This window comes from Talpa europaea, assembly GCF_964194135.1.
Source record: "Talpa europaea genome assembly, chromosome: 12".
Lineage (NCBI taxonomy): Eukaryota > Metazoa > Chordata > Mammalia > Eulipotyphla > Talpidae > Talpa > Talpa europaea.
In genome coordinates, this window is record NC_140079.1 from 10816852 (window position 1) to 10839187 (window position 22336).

At 53.5% G+C, this 22336-nt stretch overlaps 2 protein-coding genes across 3 annotated transcripts; one reads left to right on the forward strand and one right to left on the reverse strand.

The window, feature by feature from the left end:
• Positions 1–201: 201 nt before the first annotated feature.
• On the reverse strand, positions 202–5348 carry TUBB4A (tubulin beta 4A class IVa; the record flags this gene model as incomplete). 2 transcript variants are annotated; one of them, XM_084251086.1, is made up of 5 exons in its annotated part: positions 202–1136; positions 1743–1834; positions 4421–4531; positions 4639–4747; positions 5286–5342. In XM_084251086.1, 5 exons carry the CDS (start codon positions 5340–5342, stop codon positions 777–779), a joined length of 729 nt encoding a protein of 242 aa, XP_084107212.1. In that variant the 3' UTR covers positions 202–776. The 2 variants fall into 2 exon arrangements, with proteins under 2 accessions (XP_084107212.1, XP_084107211.1); XM_084251085.1 differs by having other exon boundaries at positions 202–1834; positions 5286–5348.
• Positions 5349–19243: 13895 nt separating this feature from the next.
• On the forward strand, positions 19244–21428 carry TNFSF9 (TNF superfamily member 9; the record flags this gene model as incomplete). The annotated part of the gene is made up of 3 exons (XM_084248655.1): positions 19244–19504; positions 20158–20188; positions 20959–21428. 3 exons carry the CDS (start codon positions 19244–19246, stop codon positions 21426–21428), a joined length of 762 nt encoding a protein of 253 aa, XP_084104781.1.
• Positions 21429–22336: the final 908 nt, after the last annotated feature.

The window sequence follows — 22336 nt, forward strand, 5'->3', positions numbered from 1 at the left end:
AAATCAAGGCTCAGAAGGGCACATGACTTACTCAAGACTCTACAGCAAGTTAATGGCACAGCCTGGTCTGTTTGACTCCAAAACCTCTGCCCCCTTTCTCAGGTCAGATGCCCTTTCACTGCCTACATCCATCCCCTGGGCGAGGTCCCTGCTGCTGGCCTCCCACAGGGAAACGCACACCGAAGGAATGTGGCAGATAATTCATTTATTGATGGTGAGGCAGGGGGCAGAGGATGGGTAGGGGCACAACTTTTCGTGCCCACCTGCTCCAGGGCTCTACACCCCTGGACAGGCAGGTGGGCAGGACCTGAGGGGAGTAGGTTCAGGAACTGGTGTCAAAGGTAAGGCAAGGTCAGGCTGGAGGTGAAGCGAGGTTTAGAGGGCAGGTTAAAGGTAAACTGGGTCTTACAAGTCTCGGGGTGCAATGGGGTTCATGGGTGAGGTGAAAGGTGAAGGAGAGGTTGGGGTGAAGCAGGGCTCATGGAGTTCAAGGTAGGGCCCAGGGGTCTGAGGTGAAGCAGGGCTCATGTGAATGTTAGAGTTGGAAGAGCTCAGGGGGTTGGAGATGAAGTGGAGTTGAGGGTCAGAGGGAGCCAGGGTCAGAGGTGCAGTGAGGTTCGTGGGCTCCAAAGCCATGTTAGGGTCAGGTGGAGAGAAGTTGATAGGGTCAGAGATGAGTCAGGCTCTGAGGTGAAGCGGGGGTCTGCAAGCACTCTTAGGGGTCAGAGGTCAGCAGCCTAGGGGTGGGGGGCAAACGGGAGGTGAAGGGAGCAGCCCTAGGCCACCTCCTCCTCGGCCTCCTCCTCAAACTCGCCCTCCTCAGCCGTGGCGTCCTGGTACTGCTGGTACTCGGACACCAGGTCGTTCATGTTGCTCTCGGCCTCGGTGAACTCCATCTCGTCCATGCCCTCGCCCGTGTACCAGTGCAGGAAGGCCTTGCGCCGGAACATGGCCGTGAACTGCTCGGAGATGCGCTTGAACAGCTCCTGGATGGCCGTGCTGTTGCCGATGAAGGTGGCGGCCATCTTCAGGCCCCGGGGCGGGATGTCGCACACGGCCGTCTTGACGTTGTTGGGGATCCACTCCACGAAGTAGCTGCTGTTCTTGCTCTGCACGCTCAGCATCTGCTCGTCCACCTCCTTCATGGACATGCGGCCCCTGAACACGGCGGCCACGGTCAGGTAGCGGCCGTGGCGCGGGTCGCAGGCGGCCATCATGTTCTTGGCATCGAACATCTGCTGGGTGAGCTCGGGCACGGTCAGCGCGCGGTACTGCTGGCTGCCCCTGCTGGTGAGGGGCGCGAAGCCGGGCATGAAGAAGTGCAGGCGTGGGAAGGGCACCATGTTCACGGCCAGCTTGCGCAGGTCCGCATTCAGCTGGCCCGGGAAGCGCAGGCAGGTGGTCACCCCGCTCATGGTGGCCGACACCAGGTGGTTGAGGTCCCCGTAGGTGGGGGTGGTGAGTTTCAGGGTGCGGAAGCAGATGTCGTAGAGGGCCTCGTTGTCGATGCAGTAGGTCTCATCCGTGTTCTCCACCAGCTGGTGCACGGACAGGGTGGCGTTGTAGGGCTCCACCACCGTGTCCGACACCTTGGGCGAGGGCACCACGCTGAAGGTGTTCATGATCCTGTCTGGGAACTCCTCGCGGATCTTGCTGATGAGCAGCGTGCCCATGCCCGACCCCGTGCCCCCGCCCAGAGAGTGGGTCAGCTGGAAGCCCTGCAGGCAGTCACAGCTCTCAGCCTCCTTCCGCACCACGTCCAGGACGGCGTCCACCAGCTCTGCGCCCTCGGTGTAGTGACCCTTGGCCCAGTTGTTGCCGGCTCCAGACTGGCCTAGAGAGAGAAAGGGCAGGGACACAGACAGTTATGCGACGAGCCCACCCTCAACCCCAGCCATCACAGGGGTTGAATAATAATAATATGTTAATTACTACTATTATTTTTTTAATATTTATTTTATTTTTGGGCATCCAAGAGCTGGGGTACTGGCCAGAGGTGTGGGGGTGGGGTGGGGCGGGAGAGGATTCACCAGAGACAGAGTGGGGAACAGAACAGGCAGACTGATGAAATACACTGCTGAGGGGAGCAGCGGGCGAGACAGGAGAGGTCTGCTGCACCATGTGGGTAGCTCCCTGGCCAGGGATCCAACTTGTGCTGCAGTGGCTGCGGTTAGCTTCATAGGTTGCGTCTTAACCCCTTTCGCCACCAGGGAGGCCCTACTACTATTATTTTTATTATTAATTGTTCTTTCAGCTTCCATCCTTCCCCTCCTTACCCAGCAGCCATGAGGATCCTGGTAAAAGTTAGATCTAATTATGGCCCACATTGGCTCAAAATCATCTCAGTATTCCCATCTTTGAATACTTCTACCATCTTTTATCCCAGGCCTCCCACCTGCGTCTGGGTAGAAGACCAAGTGCTCCCTGTGCCCACATGTCTCCACACAACCTGCCTCGTCCTCTCCCTTGATCACTCTGCCTCAGTCACATGGGCCTACTTGTTAATCCTCCAACATGCCAGGTATGGTTCTGCCCCAGGACCTTTACACAGGCTGTTTCTGCCACCTGGAATGCTCCTCCCCCAGAGTTCCATGTGGCTCCCTCTCTCACCTCTTTCAGGACTTTGTCACCTGCAACGAGCCTTCCCCTGGTCACTCTATAAACAGCTGCAACCACTCCACATTTATTATTCCTCTTTTCTACTTGATTTTCACCATAGCACTGACAAATCTATGCTTTCTTACTAATCATCTCATCTATAATCTCACAGGGGAAAGCAAGCTCCAGGAGGATGAGGATTAATCTTAGAATATTGACTGGTATTTTTGTGAGTAGTTCACATTTCTTCTCACCCCTTCCCTGACTCCAACTTGCTCCTGCCCCCTCATCACCCATCTGGACCCGCTCAGTCCTATTAGCCTTGGCCTCTGATCCAGGGCTTCCTTCCTCCATACACTTTCCCCCATCAGCCACCAGAGGGCTCAGGGAGCACCTGAGTCAGGCCTGGCCCTCTCGTGCCCACAGCCCTGGGGTGATCCTGCAAAAGCCCACATCCCCCTTCCTCCTGGTGCACCTAGGAGGTCCTACAAAGACCTACCCTTTCCCCCAGCCCCTCCCTGTCTTCCCCTCCCCTCCCTGCCTTTTCTCTGCTTCAGCTGCTCTGACACAAGGAGGATCAGCTGCTCCTCACTGATCCTTCAACACACCAGGCTCTTGTGCTGCCTCAGTGACTCTGAGTGGGCTGTGCATGCTGCTTGGTATGCTGTCCTCCCTGGTACTCACCTGGCTGTGTTTTCCTTCAGGTGGCTGTGCACTGTCACCTCCTCAGAGGATACTTTCACTACCACCTCCTCTGCCCTGTTTCCCAGAGGTCACAGAGTCTCTTGGCCTGACTGGAGCCACTGGAGTATCCTACAACCCTGAGGATCTATTGTGCACCAATGCTGCAGCAGAGGATCATTATTTTGTTGAATCTTTGCATAGACCAGAGAGGGGAAGTCACTTGTCCAAGGTTACACAGCTTTTCTTATCACTCCCTGGACTCCAGACTCTAAACAACATCGCCCTGAAGAGGAGAGGTGCTGGGATGTTGGGGGAGCCTTGGGTAGCCAGGTGGGGGCGGCCAACCTGACCTAGGAGGCACCAAGAAAGATCCTGGAAGAATATCAGTGTGCGTGCCTAGTGACCCTACTGCAGACATGCCTGTTGTTGTCACACATGCTGTGCCTCTGTCGGGACACCTCTCTCCCTTCAAGGACCTTTTCTCAGTCCAAGTTCTAGTCATCTTTTAGGCTTCAGATACTATAATAATGAAGCATCAACAGTGATTGCTTATTTACCCTTTTCTCTGTGCATTATTCTACGTTCTTTACACATACTAATCTCTTGAAGCATCATGTGCCTGAAAAGTAGTTCTTTTCTATAATCCCTTTTTAAAGATGATGTGTCTGAGAAATTTGGGTGGGTCCATCCAAAGTCACCCAGCTGACTCAGTCCTTATCTGAGTTTCATTTACTTATCTTTGCTTCCCATCTCCCTCCACCAGGATGTCAGCTCCAGGGGTGACGTGACCTTGTCTGCTTTGTTCCTTGGTTGTTTCCCCAGGGGATACAGTGGAATCTGGCATGCAATCAGACTCAATTAGTATCTGTCATGAAGTGACAGAACTGGGATTTGCACTCAGGCACTCTGGCTCCAGTTCATAATTGTTAAATTAAAATATCACCTCCTCCAGGAAGCCTTCCTGACCACTCATCCTTCATCAAAAGGCTTCCTGGACTACCACAGTGCTCTGTGGTTCCCCTATCTCAGACCTGACTGCTGGGTCCCTGCCCTCAGTGGGCTGTGGTCGTGGTTGAGGCCCTGATTTGAGCTGGGGAACAGGAGGCATTCCTGCCTGTGCTGCGTGCTGGAGACTCACCAAACACAAAGTTGTCTGGCCGAAAGATCTGGCCGAAAGGGCCTGAGCGCACTGAGTCCATGGTGCCTGGTTCCAAGTCCACCAGTACTGCTCTGGGAACATAATTTCCTCCTGTAAGGAAGCAGATGGAGGGCAGCTGGGGTGAGAGCCAGGAACCAGCATCCTCTCTCTCCAGGTTCCTCCCCACCCCCACTCCCACAGATGCCCCTGCATCCTACCTGTGGCCTCGTTGTAGTACACATTGATTCTCTCCAGCTGCAGGTCACTGTCCCCATGGTATGTGCCCGTGGGGTCGATGCCATGCTCATCACTTATCACCTCCCAAAACTAAAGGGATGATAGCAAGAGGAGGGAGAGAGAGAGAGAGAGCGAGAGCCCACTTCCATCTTCTTGAGCCAGGATGCCACACCACCTGCCTAGATGGCACCTGTTCCCCTCCAGCAAAAAGAATGGGGGACCTGGAGGCATAGTGGGAGGCAAGGATGAGGCAGCAAGAAGGGAGTGGTGGGGGCGGGGTGAAGCAGAGTTACCCCCTCTTCCCACTCCCAGCCTAGCTGGCTGCTGTCAGTGGCTCTGGCTGCAGCCGCGAGGGGAGACGGCTCCTCTCTTTGTGCGTGTGCAGGGGACAGTGGTCCAGCTGTGAAGACAGCTGTGGTCAGCGGACAGAAGGTTAGGCCCCACCCCCATTGGCCTCTTTGTTCCCAGCCTGGCCCTGCCCCCCAGGGCTCCTCCCCCACCGTCCCTGGGGTGCTGGCCTCCAGGGGACCCGTAACCCCCAAAGGCCCACGGTGGGGGAGCCCTGCGAGGCTGAACGACCTCGCTCCGCTCCTCTCGACCGCCTCCCCGGGCCGGGTCCCACGCACACCTTGGCCCCTATCTGGTTGCCGCACTGGCCGGCCTGCAGGTGCACGATCTCCCGCATGGCGGAGGCGCTGACAGCGGACGCGGGGTGACGCGGAGGCTGGGGCTGGGGCTGCGGCGGCGGGGCGGGAGGTGGGCGCTCGGCGGGCGCTCGGCGGCAGCGGCGAAGCACTGTCCCTGCGCCCCGGGGGCGCCGCTATAAGAGCGGGCGCGGCCCTCGTCACAGCCGGTCACAGGTCCGCCCCGCCCCTGGCCCCGCCCCCGGACGGAGGGTGCTGGAGTGGAGGGATCGCCCTCCCCTGCGGCGAGGAGACCTCGCCCACCCTGGGGGGAGGCCCCTCGGGCTCGTCTGCACCATTTCCCCACGGCCCCCCATCCGTCCCCACTCCCCAGCACATCTGGCAACCCAGATTTTGCAGAGGTCGGGAGGGGGGAGAGCGAGCTCCCAGTAAACAAGCAACTGGGAGCGCCTGCCTCTCCCTGCTCCCCTCCCGCCCGCGCCCCGGGCCCGGCCGCCCGGCCTCAGTTGGTCTGTGCACAGCCTCCCTTGCACCCCACTTAGGTCTCATTCGCCAGAATCTTCGTGTTAACTGGGAGGGTCATCTAGTGGGTTCGAACCGGGGGCGCCGGAGCAGCGATTTATTCGGGAGGGGTGGGGGCGGTCGGTTCCTGGAGGACTTATCTTGAAGCTGCGTAGTAAGTAAAACTACAATTTCCTTCCATGTTTGACTGGGGTGCTGTGGAAGCTGACAGACTGCGGGGAACTGGGCGCTCCCCCTGGATGCCTCTGCTGGCTTTGGGTTCGTAGCAGATGTGGTCATCCCAGCCTTGCCAGGGGTGGAAAATGAAGACTCATAGCAGGATTACATCTTGTGTGGGGGTGTAGGGAGGGGATAGTGATTCCCCGGAGCTGCTTTGCTCCTCCCAGATCAGCACCCCTCTGCTTCAATGCTGTTATTACAAACCCTCTCTCCTCCCAGCTTCATGTTTCTTATTAGCTGTATGACCTTGCACAGGTCCCTTTAACTGTCTGTGACTGAATTTCCTAATCTGCAAGCAGGGTGCAATCAAGAATGGCCACCCTTGAGGGGAATGGGAGAGTCCGGTGAGATGACCCAGCTAACAAGATGGCCCCAGTTTCCCCTGGCACAGAGTAAGCAATAAATAAATTGTAGCTAATAGTATTGCAGTTATTATCAGGGACTGGACCATACTTCCGGCACTGACCCTCTAATGAAGGCCAGGCTTCTCGGGGCCACCTTCAGCAGGCAGCCTCTGGTTCTATCATGTCAGGAAGCCTCCCCCTTATCCAGGATGGCTTCTGGCTAATGTGGGGGTGAGGGCGGGGGCATGGGGCTGGCCAGATTAGCTACGGCTGGCACCTCATGATGGCCAGTTACTACAATTTTGACCAGTGGTTCTCAGCTGGGGATGATTCTGCTCTCCTAGGGGACACTTGGCAATGACTGGAGATTTTTTTTTCTGTTGTTGTCATGCTTGGATGGTATGTGGCATCTAGTGGGTGGTTGTTTTGAAACATTTTCCAGTACACAGGACAGTCCTTCCCCACCCCCCTTCCCAAGAATTACCTGATCCCAAATAGTGATAATGCTGAGGACTGGGAAAAAAACTGAGTTAGAGTTCTAGCTCACACTATATTCTAGAATAAATTCCCAATGGGTTAGATGTTATGGACCAGGGTGACCCCCAGGATCTCTGACTCACCTTCTCTGCGGATTGTGTATTTAAATATGCACAGCATCCCAGACCTCAGTAGCTCAGATGATTGTGGGAGACATTCTCTGGGGGAAGCTTAATAAAATCACTTAGCCCAGGAATTCTCAGCTGGGGGTGATTAGCTCTCCCTGGGACACTTGGCCAAGAAGTCTGGAAACATCTTTGATCTTTACAACTCGGGCTGCTATTGGCATCGAACAGATAGAGCCCAGAGATGCTGCACAGAATGCCCCCCACCCCCAGCAAACAATTACCCACCCCAAACACCAATGCCAACAATGCTGTAGACTTTTGAGGTCATCAGCCAATGCATTGTCACAATTGATTCCTGAGACCTGGTTTCTGGATTGAAATAGGAGATCCACCAATCCACGTTAATGTATATCAAGAATACATTAGCCTGTGTTGGTATTTCTTAATTTTTTAATATGTCAAATCTTAAAAAACATAAAATGGGTGAGGCCCTGTTGGAAGGGGATGGTTTAGGGATCAGCACTGGAAAAATGGAGTTTCCTGTGCCACTCTGCTAGGGGAGGGCTGATATGGGGTGTGGATGGAGCCCCACAGCAGAAATGGGGCTTTCTGGGTTAGCCCACCCCGGAAGGGACTCTCCCGGTGGAGACATGCCCTTTGATACCCTCTCTGCAGCAGGGCATTGCTTGGGCTCCCTGATGGCCCCAAGGGGAGGAATACAGAGAGTGGGTAAAGCAGAAGAGAATGAAAAGCAGGGGCTAGACTTCTAGGTCTTGGAGCTGCTGGATTAGGCATTACCTGAGATGTAGAAAGAGCAGAGATGTAGAAGCCTGGAAGAAGGGGAAAGGAATTTAGGGTGGGCTGACATCACCTGAACCCCATGATGGACCCATCTGATCTCTCCTGAGCTCCCATCCTGGAGGTAGCATGCCAGGTATACTCATATGTCCCAGGCAGGCAGATCTTCCTGGTGCCCAGGCATCTCATAGCATCTCCTACCACCCAGAAAGCCATCAAGCTCCCTATAGGAATCCTAAGTCTATATCATAGACTCAAGATGTGGCTGTAGCCAGTGAACAATCAGGGCCAAAAAAAGGAGTTGGATAATGAGCCACAAGGGTGAAGTCTTCCATCCCCACGACCAGGACTGCAGGTAGAGCTGGGGAACATGGGCAGTGCCTGGAAGTGCCTGCAGCAGGTATGCAGAGTGACCCCCATGCCGGAATGGCATTTTTGCATCTACATTTCAGTCCAATCCTGGGTAGCTTGAAGCATTAGCTTGTAGCTTTTGTATGGGAATGGAATATATCCTCTAAAGAGGGTTGGCTATGGTCCCCAAAACCACCATTGTAGCAGTTTTGTGCTATTAACTATAAGCCAGCATTGGGGGTGAAAGATAGGCCTACCCAGGCTGTCCATAACAGGCCTTCCTAAGACCTATAACTTTGGTATGCAGATTCTTTTGAGCTGAGGTCAATTGAGGCCCTAGAGGCTCATGAGAAACTTTAATCACTCCCTTAACTACCTAGAAGGAAAATTGGGGGTGTTACCAAGACTTAGGGTTTTTACCAGAAGTGAACCTTCCATCTGAGAAATCTGAATACATGGCAGGGCAAGCACCGAGTGACAGAGCATTTGGTCTTTGTCATAGGAGTCACCTTCTCACCACATGAACCCCCACCTGTTTTCTTGAAGCCCCAGGTCCCTATCCCATTCCTTAGCTCAGGGTACAAATACCCTCACATCGCCCATTGGTTTTAGACTCTACATCCATGTGCATTCTGCAAATTAAATTTGTTATTTTCTCCCACTGATCTTTCTGATGTTAATTTGATTGATTAACTAGTCTGAGAAGAACACAGGGTTAGGGGACTTTCCTCTTCACCCTGATAGGGGAATTATAGATGGTAAATGGAGGGCTTGGGGGTGGGGGGGAGAGAATCCCATTTTTAAACCCCAGGTTTATTTACTTCCTTGAGACCAGCAGGAAGAACAGGAAGGTGGGTGTGGTGCATTTCTAGGAGACATCTGGTGTGGGCATTTGGGGGATTCATGAGGTGGGGGAATTCCCAGATATCCAGAACACTGTTCATATTATTGGCCGCCCTTCCTGAGGTCCACAAGCCACGGAGAGGCCTACCTCCTGGTTGTAAGTCATCTGTCTGCTATCTGGGGGGCTTCATTGTCCCCCAGTGTATGGGATATGTGCTCTTGTCCCCAGTGCACCCTGGGGGAAGGCATTTGCTTTGCTTATTATTAATCATCACAGTAATGTTTAGGCAGACCCTGTTCTAAGTGATTTGAGTGTGTCTGCTTGTTTTTTCTTTTTCTTTTTTTTAACACTTGATACCACCACCCTTGGCAGCAGCTGCTGTTTGCAAGCCCATTTTACAAGAGAGGAAACAGAGACCCCAGGAGGCTGAGTATCTTATGCAGTGTCATCTACACATAATTGAAGCTGGAAAGAAGCCCAGCACATTCCAGTTCCAAAGTCCTTGGGCTTGGATCACTCCCAGTAGTTACTGTGTTACTTGATCTTAAAAAAAAATAAAAAGACACAATCAAATGGGCTGTCTTTCAGGAAGAAAGTGTTGCTGGTATGAAGGCAGCCCTGTGATAGTCACGTGCCTGGTGGCCTGGGTCTCTGTCTGTGTCAGTGCTTGGGCCCTCTGGTTGGCTCCAGTGGGTGTGATCTGTTTCCATCACGCGAGTCTATGCTGTCTTTGTCCACTGGACCCATGGGTCCTTGGCTTCTTCCCTTCCCCCCTTCCTCCTGCCACCTCAATGCCTAGCCCTGAAACCTACACCTCCGCTGGGTCTGATTTCCCATCTCCCTGCCCTTGGCAGAGCTCAGCTCTGGGCATGGACCCAACCTGGCAAGGGCCCTCTCCAGCTGTGGGAAGGGAGAGACAGAGGGTTCTGGAAGTTGCTGTTTTGGGACAGAGATGCTGAATGAGCCTTGAGAGGAGATAGACCCTCCCATTCTTGCTCTCTCAACTCCAGAAGCACACACAGGATCTGTGGAAGCTGTGCCTGGTACTGCCGGCACCAAGATGGGGTAGGGGTGGGGGACAATGGGGCATTCTCTGACTATGCCGGCTGTGTGGTCCTCCTCCTGCCAACACTCACCATCATGGCATCCCAAGCAAATGTCCTCGGAAATAGAAGGATTTCCTGGGAGATGGTCAGGGGAAGAGCTGACATCAACTGGTGCTGCAGGTGGGGTGGGGATACTTCCTGCCCCCCTCCCACCCCTGCCACTAGCCTGGAATTGAAGACATCTTCAGGTGTACTGTGCAGGTGCAGTGGGTGATGTAGCTGCTCTCACAGTTGAAGGAGGTGGGGCTGCAGTGACCTGTGGTCATCCTCGCTGTGCTGGTCAGGGAACAGCAGACCATGCCACCAAACATGAAGGTGCCCAGCTGCTTGTGGATCAAGATCATGAAGGTGCTGTGTATAAAGATGGCTCAGCTTCAGGCCCTGGACATGGATCATCTCTCCAGTCATCCAGGCTGATCTGTGTGACCATATTAAAGGGAGAGAGGTGACTGCTGAGGGGTCACATAATACAGACACCCTCCCCTGCAACCGTACTTTCTAACACAGACATATAGATTCAGATATGCACACATGGACACAAAGTGCAACAATATACTCACAACACACAAAGGGCCATTAGACCCAGACACACACCTGCTACACAAATGCCATTGATCTACTCCCAACTCAGATGCACAGTCACCAGCTAACACAGATCAAGTGCATGCACAGAAGTCACCCACAGTAAACATACCTTCCCCAAGCCAATACAAAACACACAGAGACTCAGAGAGAGACACACACATATACACAGAATCAGATACACACAGATATGATCTACACCCAGACCCCAGCATAGACACAGTCAGATATAGAAACAGATGCATGTACACACACACACACACACACACACACAGAATCAAACATCCACATGGACGTTAAGTACAACACAGACACACAGACAGGGACTCAAATTCAACATAAACACAGTCGAACACACATACTACAAAAGGCCACCCTCCCTGACTGCAGGCACACAGAGAGACCCCAGGTACATCACTCAAAAAGAAACATGGCAAATAAAATCATATGAAAAACTGGAAAAAAAAAAGAATGAAGAAAATAAAGTGATATGAAAGACTGAAAGGAGGAAAAAAAGACCAAGATGACCCACAGCCAGATGCCGACCACCCTCCATAGACCCAGGAAGAAAGTTACTGCACAGAAGTCACACTTGTGTCCTGACTCCCTTCTCCCAGAACCACGCAGGTGCACATTGACCAGCCAACCCCCCAATATGCCAATGAACACATGGACATGAAGACACACGACTGACGTATACACACCAAGGCAGCCTGCCAGGCCCCAGCTTAGCCACCCTCGTATAAAGACGGGCAGAGCTCCCTCACCCCAGCCCCTTGGGTGTGGATGGGGGCTCAAGGCTGGGGGGCGGGGCGCTCTATGATGGGGGGGCGGGGCTCGCCCAGCCAGCAGCAGACAGAATATGTCGGAGCCACCAACCTGTTGGCGTCCGGAAGTGCGGGGTGGGATGGGGGTGCGGGGGGGGGGGGTATGGGTCAGGGGTGTGTGCGTGGGTCACAGGCACTCGTACCGGATCACCAGCTCAGGCAGGAGCAAGACCATAAGAAGTAGATTTGTCAGTTGCTGGGGAAGAGCGGGTGGGCGCCTCCACCACGACTGGGCTTAGAGTTGGAGATTGTCCCGGGGCCATAGCGGGGAGACCCCTGTCCTGATCCTGGGGCGAGTCTCATTGCAGGCAAAGGGGGAGGCGCCGCCTCAGAAAGCGCGCAGCCTCCCTCGTTGGATTAGCTAGGGCCTTGGAGGTTTTGGGGTAGGGCCTTGACAGTGTGGGTGGGGCTTGGAAGAAGGCAGGACTGAATAAAAGGGGCGGGGCCTAGAAGTGAAGCGAAAATATATTATCGAGCAAATGAATATAATAAAGATTCCAGGAGAACTTCCAGCCCAGGTGCAATGAACACTCCCATGCAGGCATAATCAACAAACTTGCTGACTTCCAGCTCTTTCCCTTCCAAGATTCATGGCCAGGGCCTCAGCACTCTTACCTACAAGGTGGGGCAGCCAACCAGCTGGTCTCCCTCTCCAAGGCCATCCCCAATGCCTGCATCTTCCCCCCTTGCTTTGCCCCCTTGTCTGGGGACTTTGCCACAAATGGTTGTGTCTGCTGAAAAGCCATGCTATCCATGTAACAGATATGGACACAGTTGTGTATAAAAGGAACCTTGGTCTTTAAACCAGTGCTCAGACCTTACGGGTCTCCCCAGGTCTAGGACCTCATGCATGAGTAATAAAGCTTCTCCTGACCTCACCATTCCTGAAGTGCTGCTTGCTCTTCCTCTGCCCGGGAAAAGGCTAGACTTCATTTCTACAACAGAAGAATAAGACAAAACAAGACCTGCTGCGGGCGGGGTCGTGTGGCCCCCAGGGAAGCCTACTAGGAAGGGGATGGTTCCAGCCTTGGACTGAGGGTGGAGCTCAGATCTCTGGAAAGATGGAACCCTGGGGAGGGGCGAAGATTTTGCACAAGGGACAACTGAAGGATGGAGCCTGGACAAGGAGGGTGATGATCTAAGAAGGGTCGAAAAGTGGGGGTCAGGGTGGAAGCGTGGGCAGGGCCTGGGAGGCTTTGGAAACAACCCAAATGCCCAAAAATAGATGACTGGATCAAGAGATGTGGTACATATACACCATGGAATATTACTCAGCTTTCAAAAAAGATAAACACATGCCATTTGCAGCAACATGGATGGCGCTGGAAGGGATCATGCTCAGCGAAATAAGCCAGAAAGAAAAAGAAAAATACCGGATGGTCTCACTCATAGCAGGAATCTAGAAAACTTAAATAAGGGACCAGGAAAAAGAATAACTATAAGAAAGTGAAAATCAAAATCAACAAACAACTATGAACCAGAGACACTCTATGGGGGGTGAAGGGCGGGGAGGGGGTCAAAATAAGGGGGTTGCAATTGTATGGGGAATATAAAAATACAATTTATTTAAAAAAAAGAAAAAAGAAAAAAAAGAAAAGTGGGGGTCAGGGGAAGCGTGGGCAGGGCCTGGGAGGCTGAGGGCTGCGAAGTGGGCGGGGCCTAAGGACAATGACGAAAAGGAGATGACGTAGGCAGGCTGCTGCCTGGAGTGGGCGGGGCTCACGGAGAGTGACGGGAAGTGGGCGGGCCTGGGAGAGGACAAGGCTTAGGCGGGGCGGAAGGGGAAGTGGGCGGGGCGAGGGGAAGTGGGCGGGGCGAGGCCTGGGAAACTGACGGCTGGGAAGCGAGGGGGCCTGGCGAGGATGCGGAGACCCGCTCGGTTCCGGCAGGTGCGGGCTCACCTTTCTCAAGCTCCTGGCGGGCCAAATTCCAGCCCGCGGAGGTGCCAGCGCCCCGCGCCGGGGCTCTCCCTGCCGGCGGGCCGGGCCGCGGCGACGCCCTGCGGGCACTTTCTGGCTGGGAGACGCGGGTGGCCGTCCTGGCGCCGCCCGCGCCCCGCTTGGCGCCCTCGGCTCGGCTTGTTGGTGGGGCTCGTGCCAGTGGCGATCCCCCTCCGGGCTCGCTCTGCCTCGCGCTGTCTGACCCGCTGCAGCCTCCGGGCGGAGACCGAGACTGAATTGTGTGGGTGTATTTTGAGTGTGTGCATGTGTGTGTGTGTGTGTGTGCATGCGCGCGCGTGTGCGCATTTGATTCTTAGACCCAGAAGCACCTTTTCCTCCTTTCTGCCTGGACTTCTCCACCCAACCCCGTGCAACTCTGGATGGAGGCGCCTGGTCCACCAGGGGCGCCCGCGTTCCTCCAGGGAGGACAGTGCCCGAGGAGAGCCCGGATCCCCTCCAGGGGTGCTGGATCTTGAGCGATTTGAAGGGCGGGGCAGGGTCTGCACCGGGATGGGAGATGGGGTGGATCTTTGCTTTTAGTGTCTTGCGCATCTCTCCAGGAGGCTTGAGGCAGTGTGTGACACTCATGCCTTTGGTGGTCTCTGATTGCACATGGCAGAGTCTTTGAGTCTCTTGGGGGCTGTTTATGTGCTAGTGGGCATGTGTGCCGCAGCCTTGTTGGTGTCCTTGTGTGTGCCAGCTTTGCTGACTGCTCCTGTGTATCTGTGATGCTGTCTGGGCATCTGAGTGCGTGACTGTGTGTATGCCTGAGTTGTGTATCTCCATGTCTGTTTTGGTGCGTGATTGTGTGTACTTCTGGTCTCCATGTCTGCCTCAGTTTGTGTGATTGTGTATGGTCTGATCTCTTCTGTGTCCCTATGCCTGTCTGTCTAGTCCCTGCCTTCCCGGGCTATTAGGAGAGTCCCAGGTGGTAGCCAGGCTGGGATTTCCTTCTTGGGGCACATGGCTGGTTTCCCAGCAGAATGAACTGGCTTCTCACCCACAGCCCCTTGAGGGTCTTCCCCATCCTCTCGTGCTTCCACTGTACTTAGCAGGGAAACACCATTTCCTGCCTTTGATGTCACTGATTAAATTTTCCCTTCTTCGAACGGTTCAGGCTGACAGTTTCTTTCTTCGTGTGTGTGTGCAGACCTGACCACAGTTCCGTGCTTAACATCAAAAAAACAAAACAAAGCAAAGTACATGGAAAATGCAAATCGCAAAAGCATGTACAGTGAAAACACAACGTTCTTGACTCCTTAACACCTCCCTCTAGAAGTTTTAACATAACTTCTAGAAATACACTATGCAAATATATCTCTCCTCTGTAATAAAAACCCATGTTTTGTATGTGGCATCCTGCTCCTTACTACTCCATGGCTTGATTGTGAATCTGATAGTTTTTCTTTCCATGACAATTTTTGGCTATTTCCATTCTAACGCTTCTGTAATTTCAGTCTCTCTATTTGCCCAGATGTTCACACTGGTTTTTGGGCTATGGAGGTTCATTCCAAGTGCAACCCTAGAATGCAGTCACATGCTGACACCGAATCTTCAGCCTGCTACCAGCAATGATGACTAATCCTACTTGAGTACTTACTGTATTCCTGGTTCAAGAGCAACCCTAGAGTGCAGTCACATGCTGACACCGAATCATCAGCCTGCTATCAGCAATGATGACTAATCCTACGTGAGCACCTACTGTGTGCCTAGTACTGGTCTGGCTCTGTATTCTGGATACTAATCCTATAAGGTGGTCTTTGGTATTAGCCACACTTCCCAGACAGGAAAAGCAATGCACAGAGGTGAAGGAATATGCTCAACATCACCCAACTGGCAAAAGGCAGAACTGGGATTGAATGTCAAGTGGTTTGGATCTTGTGTTATTGCTGTTCCTCAACTAGAAACATACCTGTGAGTACATGGAGCCCCCTTTATGGTTCCTGAATATGCAACAGCATATTGGAAACACACAATTCCAGGGTAGCCGGATGTGTGCCCCAACTCTGCAAAACTTACTTTGTGCCAACATGCCTTCTAATGTTTATACTGGTGCACACACTCTCTTGCTGAGTCTGCGTTTCCCCAGTTTCTCCGGGGCTGTGGCGGCTTGACTTTTTCCACTTTTTCAGAGACTTGACTAACTTGGATGATGTACTTTAACAGCTCAAGACCAAGCTCTTTCCATTTTCTCCCCCTCCATTAAAAAAAAAAATTCTCAGTTCACACCCTCACCCCACTTGGTTCCTTGCTTACTCACTTTCTTAATATCGTACTTGCTCAGTAAAAAGCAAATTCTGGTAGACAGAGGATCCAGGCCAACCAATTGTTGGCAGAGGGGAGATGGGTTTTGCTGGGAAAAGTAGGAAAAATCAAGGCATACTTCTTGGAGGAGGTGCCTATTTACTGGGCCTCAAAGGCCAAAGAGGAGTGCTCCCCCTCTAATTACTTTCTGCCTAATTCTTTCCTTGAGTCTCATGACGATGAGAATGGGGATTCGACCTTACCACTAAAAAGGAGGTAAAGGGCCAGCACCCATTTGGGGAGAGAGCTGAGCACAGAGGTGTGATACCATCGAACGTGATGTACTAGGAGGATGACGCTAAGCGCTCCCTGGTGGGAGGGGCCACCCGGCTCAGATGTTCTGACCACAGCAGCACGTCATGGTGCTCCCAGGCTGCGGCCTGAGCCTTCCTCAGCCTGCTTGTTCCTTGCCCTGGAGTGGGTGTATAGAACTCTGCCAACCCCTCAGCATAGAGAGGAATTCAGAACAGTCACTCTTCTGAGTCCTTGGGTAAGTGCCTTCACCTTTTGGGGTCTTGGTTTCTATGCCCATGTATTGGAGGTGATGGTATACTAGAGTTGTACAAAAGATTCAAGGATCATAATGACGCCAGCTCACCATTGCTAAGTATTTACTCTTTGCCTGGCACTGCTTGCAACCAGTTTTCAATCACTCTTTGAGATCTACTATTATTTAACAGATATGAAAATTGTGGTTCAGAGAGGTGAAGCAGCTTGCCTGAAACCACACAGCAAGAAATCTGAGAATTGAAATCCAAGAGTCTAGAGAGGAGGCAGGATATTTTTCTCTGATAGGAGTCGTAGAGAAAATATTTTGGGTTTTGTGAACCAGACAGCTTCTGTTATGAGCCAACTGCACAGGCAAGTATGTACATGAATGCACAAGGCTTTGTGCCAATAAAATTTTATTTGTGGACACTGGGGTTTGAATTTTATGTAATTTGCACATGTCTTGAAACATTCTTCTTTTGACTTTTTCTAGTCACTTTAAAGCTAAGACAAATATTTTGTAGTTCATGGATTATGGTTTGTTGCCCTCTGGAAGCTGTGCTATTAACAAGAATGCTATTTCATTCGTTCAGTAAATATTATAGAGACTGCAATTTTCTAGGCACTTGAGGTAGAATGAAAACAAAGCAGACGAAGTTATTCTTTAGGAGACAACAATTTCATGGGGAAAACATTATAAGCAAGTCACAAGACTATTTCAGATGCTGGTAAGAAAATCCAATATAAATAGGGGCTTTAGGGTGGAACACTTTCATTTGGATTATCTGAGAAGGTGCCACTTATAGTCCAACTTCTGGTGAATTTGGGTGGTGTAACTAGGGGCCTGAGGGGTTTATTTGGATTGTCTGAGAAGGTGCTAGAACTCCAGATTCCACTTTCTGTCCTTTAGGTGAGTTCAGGCAATCCTTGGTTGTGACCTGCTGTGGGGTAGCACTTAATAATCAACAGACTAGCCCATGGCCTGAGCTTATTGGCAGGGTGATATGTGCTCTTGTATCTTTAAATATTTCTTTCTGGCTCGCCAGATTTCTCCAAATGGCAGTGGATCTTTCACCATCTCATCCTGTGGGTCCTGAATGTTGAGTGGCTATGAGGGTTGAGGTGGGGGAAAATTTAGCTACTGTATTCAAGTTCACAGGTTTACTTAACACTTGTTTTCAGCATGATTCTTCTACCCTTAACTGTATTCTTCCACCAGAAACTCTGCTATTTCCGTTCTCTTGAGGAAAAAAAAAAGAAGGTTGCTTTTCCACTCTGATGACAAGATCATCTGGTGTCTCTGGCAAATTTATTTTGAGCAAACATTTCAATTTTAGTTGCTACTCACCACACTGTCTTTCAGAGTTGGTAGAGTCACCAAAAACTATTTGGAGAGTGGTGGTGGAATTCTGCTAAGGGAATTCTATTTGGCTTTTTACCCTGCTTGCTTACAATTTCAGTTTAAGGTTTAAAACTATTGGCAGCTCTCCTGCATTCCTCTCATTTTCTCTCTCCTTTTCCAACTAAACCTGCTCTTTAAAATGTTAAACAAACCAACCAACAAATAAATAAAACCATCACTTAATTACAGTGGAGTTTCAGGAGAGAGTGAGGTAGGGGCTGTGTTCACCATCTCTGCCCAGAAGCCTGGTAGGAGCCAACTGTCTGATTTGAGGCAGGGGTTCTCAAACTTGGGCCAGCGTCAGTATCCTGTGGAGGGCTCATTCAAACCTGGATTGTGGGGTTCCGGGGTTTCAAGAGGTGTGGGCTGAGTTGCTAAAGTTTGCATGGCGAAGTCTCCAGGTGATGTGCCCTTGGTTTGGCTAGCTCACTTCATAAACCATGGCGTCATGGAAACATTTAGCACCTGCGTATTTACATGAGCTAGTATGACTGTTTTCACCCCATAATTCCTCAGGGAAACCCAACACAAGACCCAATACAGATAACACTTGTTCAGTTGAACCAAAGTCTGGCCCCACCCCCCCCACCCCCCCATTTCCTGGGCATTGAGTCCTCTGGCTGAGAGTTAAGATCAATTGTCTCATCCACCCTCCCATTTTCCATAAAGGGACGGGGAGCCGGGGAGGCTCAGGGGCCTGGCGGGTCCCCCTGGATGGTCTGGCCCAGCCCATTTCTCACACGGGGCGCAGCTTCCCCTTTCCCGGCGGGCCTGTGCTGGCCCATCTCTGCTCCTCCTCCCTCCGCCTCTGCCAGGGGAGAGCCAACTAACGGGAAATTTGAATTTCCTCTGTCTTACTCAAGACTGTCTCCTTCCTCCACGGGGATTTCTCCACTTGGACTCTCCAGCCTTCTGCTGTGGGGTCCACAGAGGGCTCCTAAGGGGAAGCGGCCAGGCAGGTGGGTGGGGGGTAGCCCGGGAACCCCAGGGTGGGGGGAAGACACATTTCCACTGGGGGCTCATACTCCACAGAGAAGGGGGCTGAGGCCTGGCTAGCCTCTGGCCCTTCTGCAGAAGAACTGGGTTTAGGGAAACCTTGGTGGAACCCCAGTAATGGAGTGGCAACAGTAAGGGGTGGCCACAGGAGTGGAAAGAGAGATACTGAGCTACTCAAAATGCCAGAGAGAGAGAGAGAGAGAGAGAGAGAGAGAGAGAGTCATAGACAGGGGGAGACACGGAGAGATGCAGAAATAAGGGGGCCAAGGAATAAAGGCACCCCCGACCCAAAGCAACCCCAGACAAGAGACCAAGCGGGACATCCAGAGAAAAGGGCCAATCAGAATTCCAGAGAGGCACCCCGAGAGACAGACATAACCGGGGAGACAGGGGGAGAGAACCTGGGAGAAAAGAGAGAGTGGAGCAGAGCTTGGGGGACGAGGGCCAGACGCCGAGAGTCGCAGGAGAGAAAGTCAGGGCGGCGGGCCCGGTGGTGAAGGGGGGCGGAGGGGGGGCGGGATCCCCACCAGCTCCGCCCCGGAAAGCTGGGCTCCGGGGCGGGGTATAAAGCGGGGCGCGCGGGGCTCCGGGCCGCAGTCGCCTGCCTCTGGTCATGCCCTGCCCCGCCAAAGCCGCCCGGGACCCCGAAGCGCAGCGGCCGCCCGAGCCCTCCGGCCGCGCCTGCCAACCGCTGCCCTGGGCGCTGAGCGCCGCGCTGCTGCTGCTCTCGGGCACCGGCGCGGCCTTCGTCGCCTGCACCTGGATCTGGCCCCGGGACCCCGCCGAGCCCCGCCGGGACCCCACGCCCAGCCCGACGCGGCCCGAGGTCCCCGAGGCGCAGCCTGGCCCCTGCGCCCGCCTGGACTCCTCGCAGGTGAGTGCGCCCCGACTTGGGCTCGCCGGAGAGCTCCTTCCCCGCCCTCTGGAGCCCCTTCTGCGTCTTGCCGCCGGGAGGCCCCGTCTGCGCCCTGCCCCCCCCCTCCCGAGATGGGAATCTTATTTTCCTCCCGACCTTTTGATAAAATTAATTAGCCGGCCTATTACCTGTCTGTGTAACTTTGGGGGTACATGTAACCACATCCATAGTACACGTGACTATTCGCCTCCCACCAAAACATGACTCTTTCCACCTTCCAGCCAATCTCCGGTGCCAGTGACTTGTTGGAGGGACGCCTCTTTGTCCTGATCCATTTAGGGGATCCCCCTGTCTTTCCTAACTCCCTGAGAACCTCAGTTTTCTCCAGGGCCCTGTCTTCCTCCTGCTCCCAAGGCTTCCCTGTTCCCGGCCCCCCTGGAGCGCTCCCTCCTGCAACCTCAGGGGAGTGGGGTCTCCCCTTGCGGACAGCCTGGGTTGGGACAGGTTGAGCCACCAACTTCGGGTGTGCGTCTGTTCCTTTGGAGAAGAGGGGCAGGGTAGGTAGGCTCGAGGCCTGTGCCGACCTGCTCCCCTGCCCGCCCCCTTTCCTGGGAACTGCCAGTGCCGGATGGGGGACACTCACCCACTTTCCCCCTTTCTTCTCTCTTCAGGGCTTGTTCGTGCAGCTGGTGCTTAAAGATGGTGAGTGTCCTGCGCCACTCCCCTGGGGCGGTGGGGGGGCACTGACTAAGAGTGGGGGGGAGGGAGGGTTTGGTCACTGACCCCCCTTTCTGAAAGCTGTTCCTTCACCCTTTCCAGCCTCGGCTGTCCCTCTTCCAGACTTTCCCAGAACTGCTGTCTCCTTCTCTTCCGATCCCTGCTGGGGCCTGATCCTGCACCTCACATCCTGGGGGGGCCTCCTTCCCGCTCACGTGCCCTCCCTCCTTCTGAGGCCCTTAATCTCGTCCCCCAGACTCTTCCCTCCCTCCCTGTGCCCCCACTGGATGCCCTTCCCCACCCTCCTCCTCGCCCTCCGATCCCCACCACTTCCAGATTCTTACCCTCTTTGCTCTCTGCAAACCCTCCCTCTACCCCTCCCCATTCTGACGCTCCTGCCACCCTGCGCCCAGCTCTTTCCTCCTGCGTCTTCCCAGGAGACCCTCCCCTCTGCCCCTTCCAGAGTCTTCTCCCCACCCTCTCCCCGTCTTTCTCCCCTGCCCCTTCCAGAGATGCTTTCCCACCCTCTTCCTCCCCTTCTGTCTCTGTCCCCCCTTGCCCCCCCCATGTCCCCTCCCTCAGCAGGTCTCTCCCTCCTTCCACCTCTCCTGCTCCCCACCCCATTCTTCTGTGGGAGCCTCTACCTAGGGAGTCCCCTTAGACTTCCCCAACTCCTCCCGGCCTGGCCTCTAGTCCTCCTCCTGGGCTGCCCCCCCACTCCTCTGCTCACCAGACCCCCCTTCTTCCTCCCCCAGTGCAACTGGCCGAAGGACCCCTGAGCTGGTGGAGCAGCCCCGGCATGGAGGGCGTGTTCCTTTCGCCCGGCCTGCGCTATGAGGAGGAGCCGCGGCAGCTGGTGGTGCAGGAGAGTGGGCGCTACCACGTCTACTTGCACCTGGAGCTGCAGCGCGTGGTGATGGTCAGAGAGGATTCTGCCTCCGGCTCCGGCTCCGTATCCGCATCCCTGCAATTGCAGACGCCGGACTTTCAGAAAGAGGCCCTGCCCTTGACCTTGACCTTGCCGCCTCTCTCCTGGGCCAACTCTACAGCTGCTTTCCAGAGTGGCCAGCTGGATCTGGTCGCCGGCCAGCGCCTGAGCGTTCACCTGAAAGCCTCCGAGCAGAAGGCGTACTCCCACTGGCAGCTCTCCAGGAAGACAGTCTTGGGCCTCTTCCGCATGACCACCAACGTCCCCCCTGAACGCCTCTCACAGCAGTCCACGTGACACCCCACCAGTTGCTGTCCCCCCCTCACCAATGGAGACTGAGCCCTGCCTTTCTTCTTTGGGGTCCCCGGTGATGGGGCACCCCCTACTCTACCTCATCTAGCTGGGCAGGGGTTCTCGCTGCTGACCGCTCTTGGAGGACTCTCCAGGTCACTATCACTCCTGCCCCGAGTGGAACTCTTGGTATTTATTCTGAGTCTGAGCTCGGACAGTATTTTATATTAATGCATTCAACTTATATTTATTGGCATCTGCTACCGTGCAGGGCTAGAGAAACACCAGCAAACAAAATAGGCCCAAAAAATCCTTATTTATGTTAATATATGAAAAATAAAGACTCATCCCCAGCCCCCCTTTGGGATTCATGGGGTTAACTTTTGGGGTCCACCTAACTGCTGTGTGAGTTTCATTCATTCATCCTAACTTTTATTGAGCATCTACTGTATATCAAATGCTGTTTTAGATGTTGGAGACACAGCTGTGAGCAAGACAGACAAAACCACAGTTTTGGGCAAACTGACAGTCTGGCACCGTGGCCATGACTGTGTGTGGCCGCGTAGCTGGGCCGTGTGGGAGCGTGTGGGGAGCGTGCGAGATGGTGTATGGTCCCGGATGATACAATATTTATAAACTTAATGACTACCTGGTATGAATTATCTTTTAGAGACGCATAACTATAACTACCCTATACTTTAGGGATTTTATTATTCCCACTTTACTCTGTGTGCCTCGGGTTATTTCATTGTTTCTGTGTGATGGAAATACTGCATCATGCCATCCTGCAGGGCATTGCTTTCCAACTGTGCTCAGTGATGTCACACTAACGAATGTTTACACTGCAGGGATCTGCAGATAGTTCAGGTCGGGTCTGAGTTTTCCTTTGTTGGGCCTCTTGAGTGAGTGGAGAG